At 36.6% G+C, this 11,553-nt stretch overlaps 1 protein-coding gene across 3 annotated transcripts; it reads right to left on the bottom strand.

The window, feature by feature from the left end:
* Positions 1–339: 339 nt before the first annotated feature.
* Positions 340–11,326, bottom strand: LOC112514855 (endo-1,4-beta-xylanase A-like). Of its 3 annotated transcripts, none has more exons than XM_025121482.1 (8): positions 11,009–11,326; positions 10,861–10,923; positions 4,508–4,875; positions 3,834–3,984; positions 3,135–3,487; positions 2,869–3,046; positions 2,135–2,671; positions 340–1,531 (listed from the first exon to the last, which is right to left on the bottom strand). In XM_025121482.1, the coding sequence occupies exons 1-8, from the start codon at positions 11,072–11,074 to the stop codon at positions 416–418; spliced, it is 2,832 nt and encodes a 943-aa protein (XP_024977250.1). In that variant the 5' UTR covers positions 11,075–11,326; the 3' UTR covers positions 340–415. The 3 variants fall into 3 exon arrangements, with proteins under 3 accessions (XP_024977250.1, XP_024977251.1, XP_024977252.1); XM_025121483.1 differs by having other exon boundaries at positions 3,858–3,984; XM_025121484.1 differs by lacking the exons at positions 10,861–10,923; positions 11,009–11,326 and adding an exon at positions 4,987–5,218.
* Positions 11,327–11,553: the final 227 nt, after the last annotated feature.

Here is an 11,553-nt window from a genome sequence, read left to right as displayed (position 1 = left end):
ATACACATTAATAAAATCAATTATTATTTTTATTCAATTTGGGCCTTACCTAAATGGGCTAATTCTTTTACTTTTTTAAATTTTGCTTAGTTTTTGAATTGCACTTTAGAAAAGAAATTGATCTGGTACATCATGATGCACTCTTTAGTATTGACATTCAATCAGATTGATTCAAGAGTGGAGATTTCTTCTTACGATTCTCATCATAACTTTCCTTCTCAACAGAACCCAAACCTACAACCATGTCCGGTTATAGCCAGAACTAAGACCACCCTAATCGATCACGTCTTCATAACCGAGCCCCGTCGTAACCAGTTTACATAAATATCATTAATTTCATTGGACCATAAAAGTTGATCATATCATTTATTTGTGTATAATTCCAGTTTCATTTTTATATGACACAACTTTCATATTAGAATTGGATAGACACCACGACCTCGACATCGCCCTTCTCGACCACAAACGTCTTCACGATCTTCTCGCATAAGGTAACGATTTCCACCTCGTACGTCCCTTCGAACCCTCGGAACGCAAATTCGCTTTTCTCGTTTACATGTCCGTGAGCATGAGAAAGCCATTCTTTCTTAAGTTCCAAAAACCGAATCCCGGCTTCGTTAACGTCCCCTTCGGCATTCACCAGATGAGAATTTTCTCGACTCATAAACAACTCCCAGAACCCCCAAAGCATTATACCCTCGACAGCAGGATGAGCGAAAGCCTCCCGCATCATAACCTCGAGATCGTCGGCTCGCACGTGCTCGTTCGTAGATGAAACGTCGAGTTCCGTGAACCAAATCGGGAGCCCGACGATTCCGAGTTTGTTGAGGGCAGCACACACGATGCCTCCCACCGGACACTCTATGTGTCCCTGAATCCCGATCCCACCCACGGGCGCACCTTGTTCTCCAAGATCAAGAATTTGTTCGATGTATTTTTCCGGGGATGATCGTGTATCACACCCATCTTCGACATGGTAATCGTTCACGAATAACGTAGCCGACGGATCTAACCGGTTTGCGCTTTTAAACATATTCGCTCGTGCATCTTTACCCAACCGGTCTTGGTAAAACGAACCGTGAAGCATCTCATTGTTCACATCATAATGCTTCATCTTACCTTTGTATCGGCTCAAAAGGCCATTTAAACGGTTTTCTACAGCCATCGCTAAGTCGTTTTTACTGAGACTTTTAATCCAGTTTTGAACCGTGTCTTCGACCTCCCAAAAGATGCAGTGCCCACGAACCAGAATGCTGTTATCATCACAAAACTTGAGAAGCTCGTCTGCATCGCGGTAGTTAAAGTTGCCACGTTGCGGTTCCGTCCAGTACCACTTGAGCTCGTTTCCAAACACGGCCCAGTTAAAATTTTGCAAGAAAAACGCAACGAAATCTTCGTTGTCAAGATTTGTTCGGCTAATGCACGAACCGATCGGGAAACTGTTCTGTATTTGTTTGATTTTCACCATCGTTCCATGCATACTGCTTGAGTCGGAGCTTGAGAATTTAAGAGTGACATCACGTTTACGAATCTGTGAACCAAATCGCAGCAATATAAGTGTAACTCTAGACTCGGGTTTTACCAAATAAACATATTAAACTTACGCTATGTTTGGCAAACTAACTCAAGCTAGTTGTTAACTGAAAAACGTATTGTTGGCTAATAAACTAGCTGTTAGCTAATAAATTAGTCATGTTTGGTGAAAACTAGCATATATGCTTGAAATGAAAAATTACAAGGGGAGTAATTGGAAAAAAAAAAAAAGCCCCTACGACTTATTAAAATGCTACTTGGACGTGGCTTTTCAAAAAGCTAGTTAGGGCTAACCAAACGCAACTTTTTCAATAAGCTCGAAAAACAAACCAGCGGTTGGCTAATAAACTACTCGTGTCTGGTAAAAAGTAGTTGATAATTAGATGACAATATAAAATGATCTAAAATGGCAATGTTGAAAAATTAATTGGAAAAATATAAGGAGCATAATTGGAAAAGGTGGAAGAAACCCCCCTGAAGCTTATTGAAACGCTACTTGAAAGTAAATTTTTAAAAAGCTAGTGTATGGCTAACCAAAAGGGGCTTTTTCAATAAGCACTAAAAACAAGCTAGCTTATGGTTGCATTGCCTTAACCATTACCTTATCAGTTTGTTGCTTTAATTGCTTGAATCTTGCCCGGCGATCAACAGCAAAGATTTGAAATCCGGCAACCATAAAACCGATTCCCGGAGCAGGACCTTGAATGTAAACCATCACTTTTCCGGGTTGTTTTTCAATTCTAAAAGACCCAGAAATTTCATGCCACCGGTCATCATTAATCTCAACTTGACCACCATTGACCCACTGGCTGTCGACTCCAAGAGCCACATTTACATTCTGAGGACCGGTGGCTCCATGGGTCAGTCGAACCCAAGCCGATACTTGATACGTGAGATGGAGCTTGATTTTATCCGTAATAATCTGGGCAGGACCCATCCAGGTCTGGGTGCGGTTGGTTGCATGAATACTGTGACCACTGAGTGGCTCATGGGGGCCAAGGGTGTCTCTAGCTGCCGGAGGGAGTACATGCGGTGAACCAGTTGCGACACGCAACACACAATTACCGAGTGGAAACCATCCGTTTGTTCCGTCTCGGAGATTGCTATTTGTAACGATATTAACTCCATAATCGGCATCCTGAAAATTAGGAACCACATTCTTTATATTCTTTTAGTGGAGCTAGTTTTCAATAAGCTCAAAAATAGCTTATGGCTAACCAAATGTAACTTTTTCAATGATCTCAAAAAACAAACTAGTTTATGGTCGCCAAACATGGCCTTAGCCAACAGCTGATTTATCAGCCAGATTGCCAAAGAAAGCCTTAATTGACCAACCTCAATATCCGGTGGAGGTGTGGGAGGGATTTTCTCCGCATGCTTAACCACAAAACTATCAACGAGAATATCAACACCGGGAGGTGGACCTTCTAGATATATCACCGTCTTCGATGGGGAACCGTTTAAAAGAAACTTTCCTTGCAGCTCTACCCACTCTTTGTCCGTTGCATTTACTCTTGAACAAAAACAAGTAGAACCAAACGTTATTAGTTGAAACACACACACACGATAATCTGTAAATAAGATTGAAATAGAAAACAGACTTGGCGATGGATATGTATTGTTCACGGGAATCGGGGGTCTGAACCCATAAGGTGGCTCGAACATCAGCACTTGTAACATTATTGCCGAAAATTCTCACTGTAGTAGTAACATTGTAAGCAAGCTTTCGCTGAACTCTTCCACTAATATCTTGTTGAATCCCGTTCCAATTTTGTGTGCGTTGTGTTGCCGATGCAAAAAGCTTTCCAGAAACGGGTAGGATTTTGCCATTTCCCATTGAGTCATGTATAGCAATTTTGCACCCTCTTCCAGACCAGTTATTTAAACCGTCATCAAAATATGGGTTCAATATGATGTTGTCGTGTTCAGCAGAGATACATCTTCCAATTGTAGCCTACAAATCAGCAGAATAATATGGGAAAATGAAAGTAAGGACATATAAGAGGTGCTGAAAGGATCTAGCCCCTAGGGTTCGGTTTAATGGGCTTAATAGCCCTACATAAGAGTGTTTGGTTGTGACTTATAAGTTAAGGCACTGGCTTATTCAGTAAGCTCCCTACCCCTTGTTGTATCCATATCAGAAAGTCTTCACATAAACAATTGCTCTACCCCTTGGGACAGATGTCAGGTCTGCATAGATCATACTGCCAGACCCCACCTGAAGGTGGGATATACTGGGCTCGTTTGGTTTGATTTATATTTAAGTAGAATTAATTGATGAGAAAAAACAATAAACTTACATCAGAACTAGCACAAGAGACTACCACAGATTCTATGAGAAGATTTACTCCAGGAGCAGGCCCTTCCAAATAAAACACAACTCGGTCAGGTTTATCCGACAACACAAACGTACCCTCTAACTTCTCCCACCTCTCGTTTGAAACCGAGGTCCTGCAAACACCACTGTTCTTAAGCATTCTGTAGAAGAAAAAAACAACAACAAAACACTACAACAAAATCGGGTTTATAGGACACTCAAAATATCCAAGTGTCCTAATAGATGGCTTTATAGGACCAAACATTTGTGCATCATATGTAAAAGCATTGCAATAAGTTTATAGTTCGTTTTGGGCATCTTAACAAGTTTTTTAGAATTCTTGAAATAAAACGTCTCATTAATTTTTTTCTATGAAATTATTTGGAAAAATGCCTTGTCCTATAAAAAGACATGTTTATACAAAGTGTCCTATAAAAAACCTAATACAACACTTTATTTCATGATGGAATCATCAAAGATTTGACCTTTTCAAACTCTGCCTGTAATTCACATCCAAAAGCCTCATGTAAACTTATTGCAATGCTTTGCATAAGATGCACAATTGTTTGGTCCTATAAACTTACTTCCTATAAAGTGGTGTATTACGACACTTACCCAATTTTGTTGTAGTGAAAGAAACAATTTAAGACTGTTTACCTTGTGATGGACATATATTTGGTTTCTGATCCACGGTATTCAAGTTTCAGGGTCGCGATGACATCAGCACGACCTTGAAGATGTGGGCCCGAAACTCCAACACGGGCACAGAGTGTGTAAGTTAAACCAGGGGAAACTCTGCTCGTGATATCTTGTTCCAACCCTTGCCAACATTCTTTCCTATTTGCAATGGCGGCATAACGACTGCATGGTTTTGGTGCTTGTTCTTTGGAGGTCTTGACCTCAGGTGAAACCACGACGCCATCACAGCAGTTTGTGTACCATGAATGCAAACCATTAGAGAAATCATGATTTTGTATGATGTTAGACATAAGGCTGCTGCCTGCAATGTTGAAGTCCTCCGGTTTCTGTAAATCAAGCAACAGAAGTGAAAGGCTGACATAAACCAAACCAAACCAAACGAACCCGATATCCTAGCTGGAGGTGGGGTCTGGGGGTAAGATGTACGAAGACGTGACCTCTATTCTAAAGAGTATAACGGCCGTTTCCGTGAAGACCCCGACCAACGAGAACTGTTTGAAAGGGAGAATATAGATATGCTAAAATTTGAAAAGATAAATATGAGTTAGTAATAGCAATGAAAGGCTGAAATGGTTTGGTTGAAAGGTTAGCATGAGAAAGCATATTCTAATTAGATTGAATTAGTAAGCCTTTACATCGTTTAGATTAAATGAAGTATTTCATTTGTATTATCAAATATCCCAAATACCCTTCAACAAAAATGAAAAAAGAGGACATATATGAATCCAAATCAACAATGTCATATTTGAGCTAAATAGCGTCAATATATTAGTAATGATCATATGATGGGAAGATATGAGATTTCAACTCGAAAAGTTTCCAAAAGAATAAATATTCCAATTTTCATCACACATCCTAAAAACGAAATTTTTGAAATTTTAATGGACAAAATTTATAAGCCCTTACATGAATAGTAAGTGCTAGCTCCGTCCCACCAAATTAAGTCTAACCAAACAAGCGTTTTGTCTGTTAGTCGTATGCCTTAAGTATCCCACCATGATAAGGTCAAATTAGCATGTGTTTATGTAGTTATTGATCAAAAAACATATCTATGGCTTAGGTAGAAAACAGTTTTTTTGCCATGCCATCAATATTTGTATTTGTATGATTAGAATAACATGTTAACTTGGCTTGTAAATTTCACAAATCTAAAAGATTGCATACTTTGGACATCCCAATTTTGTAATCTTCAAACTTTATGACGAATTAGTACCATAGCAATTCCTAGATACACAAGACTAAAGGGTTGTTTACTAAGTACTTACAGCCTCAGGTAAGAGATGTTTACCCGGTAAGAGATGATGATCTTTACCATACAACCTTACCATAAGGTTTTAAAAACCGTAACCTGGCCATGAGGCGTTTTCCCTTGCCGAGGTGAGGTGTAAGCCTCAAGGCGGTCCGAGGCTTAAATATTACACACACACACATATAAGGGTTGGGTTCTGGTGAGAATGAAGTTTATGTTGAGAAGGGTAAGAAAGGATCTTCCATGCTTGGATCAATCATCAGTAATGAGATGCACCATGAGAAGAACAATTCATGGGGTCGGGTGAGATTAAAAGTGATCAAGGGTCCAAATCCCTTCTTACGCTTCTCACCTTATATTCTCACACGATCCTTCATTATACATATGATACAATATTTATACAGAATATATACACAAATAGTATAATATAATATATATCATATATATACTACTAAGTATATATACACGATATATACATATTATTGTAATATTAAATCGATATGTATTGTAAATAATTAAATAGGTATGGGACTTAAACTTGTGGATGTAAATTTCAATTCTCATGTCTACTCCACAAACCACGTTGCTCAATAATTACCTATCTAAACCATGTAGATGAATAGGAAATTATGTAGTATAAATACCCCTTATGTAAAAGTAAAAACGTACTTCAATACACTTACATAAGTGTTTCATTTTCTCCAAGTTTTTCTCCCTTTTCTTTCTTCACAGATTTCTTTATTTAATTACTAATCTAGTGATAATCTTAGTTAATTTATAACATGTTATCAGCACGAGAGTTCTAATCAAACAGATTGAAACAAGCAAAGGCAAGTTTACCTTAATCAAGAACACCAATCAAGGTATGTATGTCCTTAATAATATATGTTAAAAAGGATAAACAACATGGAAGTCGATGACTTCTAATTATGGACATTATGACTACTAACATCCCAACTCTTATTTAAGCATATACCAACCTTTATTTATGCTTTTATGTTTATACTAACTTTTATTTATGCATATGTTTATTCTTATGCTAATTTTCATTTAAGCATACCAACATTTATTTAAAAAATTTATATCATTACTTCATTAGTTTTATCTTAATGTCTACCAACCTTGATATTATATCTTTAATCTTGATTAATGTTATGTATTAACTATCATCTTTATTTACAAAATCATTTGCAACGGCTATATGTAACGGTAACAAACACATTTTCCGACGACTATATTTTACCCTATAAATTAAAAGTTAAGTTCTCCCCAACATACTTACTCTTCTTTTCCAATTTATTTGTTAAAAGAACAAAAAAAATCTGAAGATGCTTCATCCAGTTCTAATTTTCGTCCTTGTGATACTTACACTACTAATCATTCCTTTCAGTAATTTCCCACCTAATGGATTTTATTTTTTCTTAAACATGTTTGTATTTATGGTTCTCCCACTTCTCTGTATTGCAATACTTGTTAACATAAATGGATTCTCGTTGAATTTTATTTTTTCTTCTCGTTGTTTGATAGTTACAATATGTCGAACCTTGCAAAGATTGAGTTTACAGCCCTTAACTTGAATGGAAAGAATTACATGTCATGAATTATGGATGTTAAAATGTATCTCGAATCTATGGTCATTTTAGACACTCTAAAGGAAAGCAATAAATGTTCGTCGCAAGACAAAGCAAAAGCCAACATTTTTCTTTGGAAACATGTTGATGATAATCTATATGTTGAAATTTGAATATCTCACAGTGATCCAAGCATTCTGTGGAAAGATCTTAAAGATAGATTTGATCACCAAAAGATTATTTTACCTCCAGCTCCTAGAGATGAATGGAGAACCTTGAGGTTTCAATATTTTTAAAAAGTAAATGACTATAGCTCCGTGTTGTCCAGAATATGTTTATAACTTAAGTTTTGTGGACAAAGTATTACTGATGCAGATATGTTGGAGAAACCTACTCCACTTTTCATTTATCAAATATTACTATGCAAAAACAATATCGACTACAGAAATTCCAACGATATCATGAGCTTAACTCATGTTTACTTGTTGCAGAAACAAAAATAATGAGCTTTTGATGAAAAAACATCAATTTCGTCCAACAGGTTCATTAGCACTTCCTGAAGCAAATGCTATAAATAATTATGGTCCTAGAAACAATTTTATGTGGTTGAGGACGAGGACGTGGTCATTTTAGTCAAAACACTTTTTATGGTCCAAACCGTAATTTTGGCCGAGGCCACCCTTATGATTGAAGTTGTGGAAATTACCGTGGTCGTAGGCAAAGAGCAAATAATTATCATATTCCACAAGGCTATAAGACCCAACCACATAATAAGCTCAAATTGACAAAGCATGATGCTGAAGCAAGTCATTCTCAGAACCCTGAAGGTTCTTGTTACAAATGTGGTAGCATAGACCACTGGTCAAGGACATTCCGCATACCTCCACATCTTTATTAGCTCTATAAAGAATCTCTCAAAGGAAAGGAGAAGAATTTAAACCTTACGGATAACTTGGAGTTATCACACACTAATCTAAATGTTTTTGATTTCCTTAACGATATAAACCTTTGAGTTATATGAATGTTGATAGTCTTTTTAATCTAATAACTATGTATTTCGTTTTCATAACTACGTAATCTCTTCTTTTAATAACTATGTATTCCCTTTTTCATATAAAATATTTTTATAATAACATTGTCCTATTATTTTGATTCTTATTGTTATTATTTTTATACACTCACAGTTTGTTTCATATTTGAAGTTTGATATGAATTCCATAGGAGCACAACATCAAGCAAATGTTAGAGATCTATGTATACCGGATAGTGGTACCACAGACACCACCCTGAAAGCTAAGAAACATTTTTCTAAATTAAAACCAACAAAAGAAACCATACATACTATGGGGTTGTTTGGGAGTTGCTGAATGGTTTAGTGCAAAATGATTAAGTGGTTAGAATGATTAAGAGGCTCTCATGATATAGTGCAAAATGAAATATAATTGTTTACAATGAAAATAAGCGTTGAATGGTTAAGGGAGGCCGAGGATACAAAATCATTTAGAGGGTTTTAGAACCATTAAGAGGCAGACTTTTTTTTCCAAACAAGATTCATCTCTTAATGATTCAGATGGTGCCTCTTGATAGAACTATTAAAAGGTAAAACTGTTTAAGCGATTACTTGATAAGTAAAGGTTATACAAAAATCTTATTTGTCCATGTGTCTTTATTAAGAAAACAACATCCGAATGTGTAATAATAATTATCTATGTTGATGATCTAAATATCATTGGGACAAATAAAGAAATCCATGAAGTGATTGCACTTTTGAAGGAAGAATTTGAAATGAAAGACCTTGGAAAAAAATAAATATTGCCTTGGTTTACAAGTTGAGCACACGCATAATGGAATACTTGTGCATCAATCAAATTATGTTGAAAGGTCTTGAAACGTTTCAATATGGACAAAGCAGATCCTTCAAGCACTCAATGGTTGTTAGATCACTCAATATCGACGACAATCCATTTCGAGTCGAACGATCCTTACCGTGCCATTTTGCTAACCGAGAATCTTACCAAGTGAGGATAGTGACTCTTACCCGTTTAGCGCTTACCGTGTAAGAGACGCTTATATTATGCTATTTTGATGACCGAGAATCTTATCTTATAAGGTAAGTGAGGGTGGTGAGTGGTGACCACTTAGTCAGTAAGCGCTTACCTAGCTTGTGTTGATAATTAACCCCTAAGGTAGATTTTTCATCAGGACTAGTAGCTACTATAGATGGGGGACGGTTAAAGAGTTGACACAAAGGATAACAATGTCTTGGCATGGTCGGAGTGAGTGATATGGTCCTAGTACTTTTTAATTGGTTTGGTGATTTAGTATTTTATTCATTTTTTCTTAACATTTGCCCTTATTATTGTGGTTGTTTACTATCTTAGTAGCGTGCTTGCACAAACTCCCTTTCTACTACTTTTTCCTATGTTATGCTTATGATGTCTTCAAAATCCTCAAAACTATATTTTTTTGACAAATTCTCTCTCTCTCTTGTCCCTCCAAAACTTTTTCGCATTTTTGGGGTCTATATGGAAACATCTCTATCCCTCGCCCCCGGGGGGTAGAGGGAAAGGTCAGAATATATATCTTAATCCCCCTCCCCTTACCCTGCTTACCAATGAGTGAGATATACTAATGTTTTGGTTTACTTTACTATATGTTAGCCACCGAGGATCATCAATCAGTTATACAAAGTAGTGGCACACATAAGTCTTCATTCCTATCCACCACAAGTTATTTAACACTTCCTTCACTCATTTTATGATCCAAGTCATTCAACACAACACACTAGATATTACGGATTTAACATATCAAACATACAACGCAAAGAATAGAATAGGAACCTATTTTAACTTGTAATGTCGTTAATCGGAAAGCACTTGTTGACTTATTTGCATCATCATTTGACCTTAATAAAATATTATACTACAAATTACAAATGAAGTAGGTTGCAGCTGCTCTTTAGGAGGGCTCCCTTGCCTTTTAGATGTATTATTGGTTTTCTTTCTATTTCATTTGCCAGGCAGGTGCCGGCTCCTTTCCGGAAAAAAATCTCGAGTGGCCTTGGAGGGACTTGACAAACAAAAAAGGAAGTGAGTTGGACAAAAAGAAGCAACTTGCGGTGACCTAAACGGAGAAGCCCCAAAGGTCCAAGCCTCATTGCTACTGAGCTAACCCCTCAAGGTTTAAGATTCTATCTTTTGTAATACTTCTCTTAATTATATGTTCTTTCATTTTGAGATCCCATTTTAGTTTTCAAGTACACACAAATAGCACAGAACAAAAATGTTAAATGGGTACACACTTAATTATCCTATCACATCCTCAGCCATGATTTAGTAATAATACTTTTTTCATCAATCTTGCTGGAATCAAATTACTTCAAAGAATGAGCAAATACCCAAAACGGATAAAATATAAGCAAACTTGAATTCATCTATCAACAATGAAGCAGGAGATATTGATGATGAATAAACACGCGCACACACACACACCTGATTGGCGAAGTTTTTGTCGCCATTGATGTTTGATGGGCTCTCCATAGTTTGCTTCAATCCCTTCGATCACATAAAAGAAATACGAACATCGATTAAAAAAAGGAAACACGCAAATGTAATAATTAAAGTTAAACGAAAGGTTTACCTGCGATTTATGGAGCTTTCTATGATCTTTGAAGATTTTGAACAAACCTGCTGACATCTTTCCCATTTATATAAGCAGATATTTGCGTAAATTTTAGGAAAAGATCCAACAACCCAATCAAACTTCAAAGTCGTTAAGCAATTTCCAATGGAGAAACTAGGGCTTGTGAAGAGAATAGATGATGGGCTTCCTTTGTCTTGCAGATTGGTTGAACGCTAGCTGACACCAGTACATGCTTGAAGTGAAATAGAAGATTTGATTTCTTTTTTCTTTCTTTTCTCTCTTGCCTTCATTAGATTCAGGGCTTGGTTCGGAAGCAAGACCATGGCGGTTTTTGAGTTTAACATTTCAAGATTTCGGTGAACCACAGCTTTCCTTCTTCCTTCTGCTTTTTCTTATTTTCTTTTAGTTAAAATGCAAGCAATATTTCTTAATAGTGTTTTATTTTTATTTTTCTTTATAAAATATACTCTTGCAATTAGGGGTGCTCAAAAACCCGATGAACCCGATGAACCCGACCAACCCAACCCGAATTTTTAAAAAAA

Source organism: Cynara cardunculus, assembly GCF_001531365.2.
Source record: "Cynara cardunculus var. scolymus isolate 2C chromosome LG 6, CcrdV1, whole genome shotgun sequence".
Lineage (NCBI taxonomy): Eukaryota > Viridiplantae > Streptophyta > Magnoliopsida > Asterales > Asteraceae > Cynara > Cynara cardunculus.
The sequence above is the reverse complement of the archived record's forward strand: the minus strand, read 5'-3'. Positions and strand labels throughout refer to the sequence as shown.

Coding starts and splice junctions, on each gene's coding strand:
- LOC112514855 (XM_025121482.1), bottom strand. CDS start 11,074: ATGGGAAAGATGTCAGCAGGTTTGTTCAAAATCTTCAAAGATCATAGA. Junction 2,672..2,868: donor CACCTCCACCGGATATTGAG/GTTGGTCAATTA, acceptor CCTAATTTTCAG/GATGCCGATTATGGAGTTAA. Junction 1,532..2,134: donor TAAAGCAACAAACTGATAAG/GTAATGGTTAAG, acceptor TTTGGTTCACAG/ATTCGTAAACGTGATGTCAC.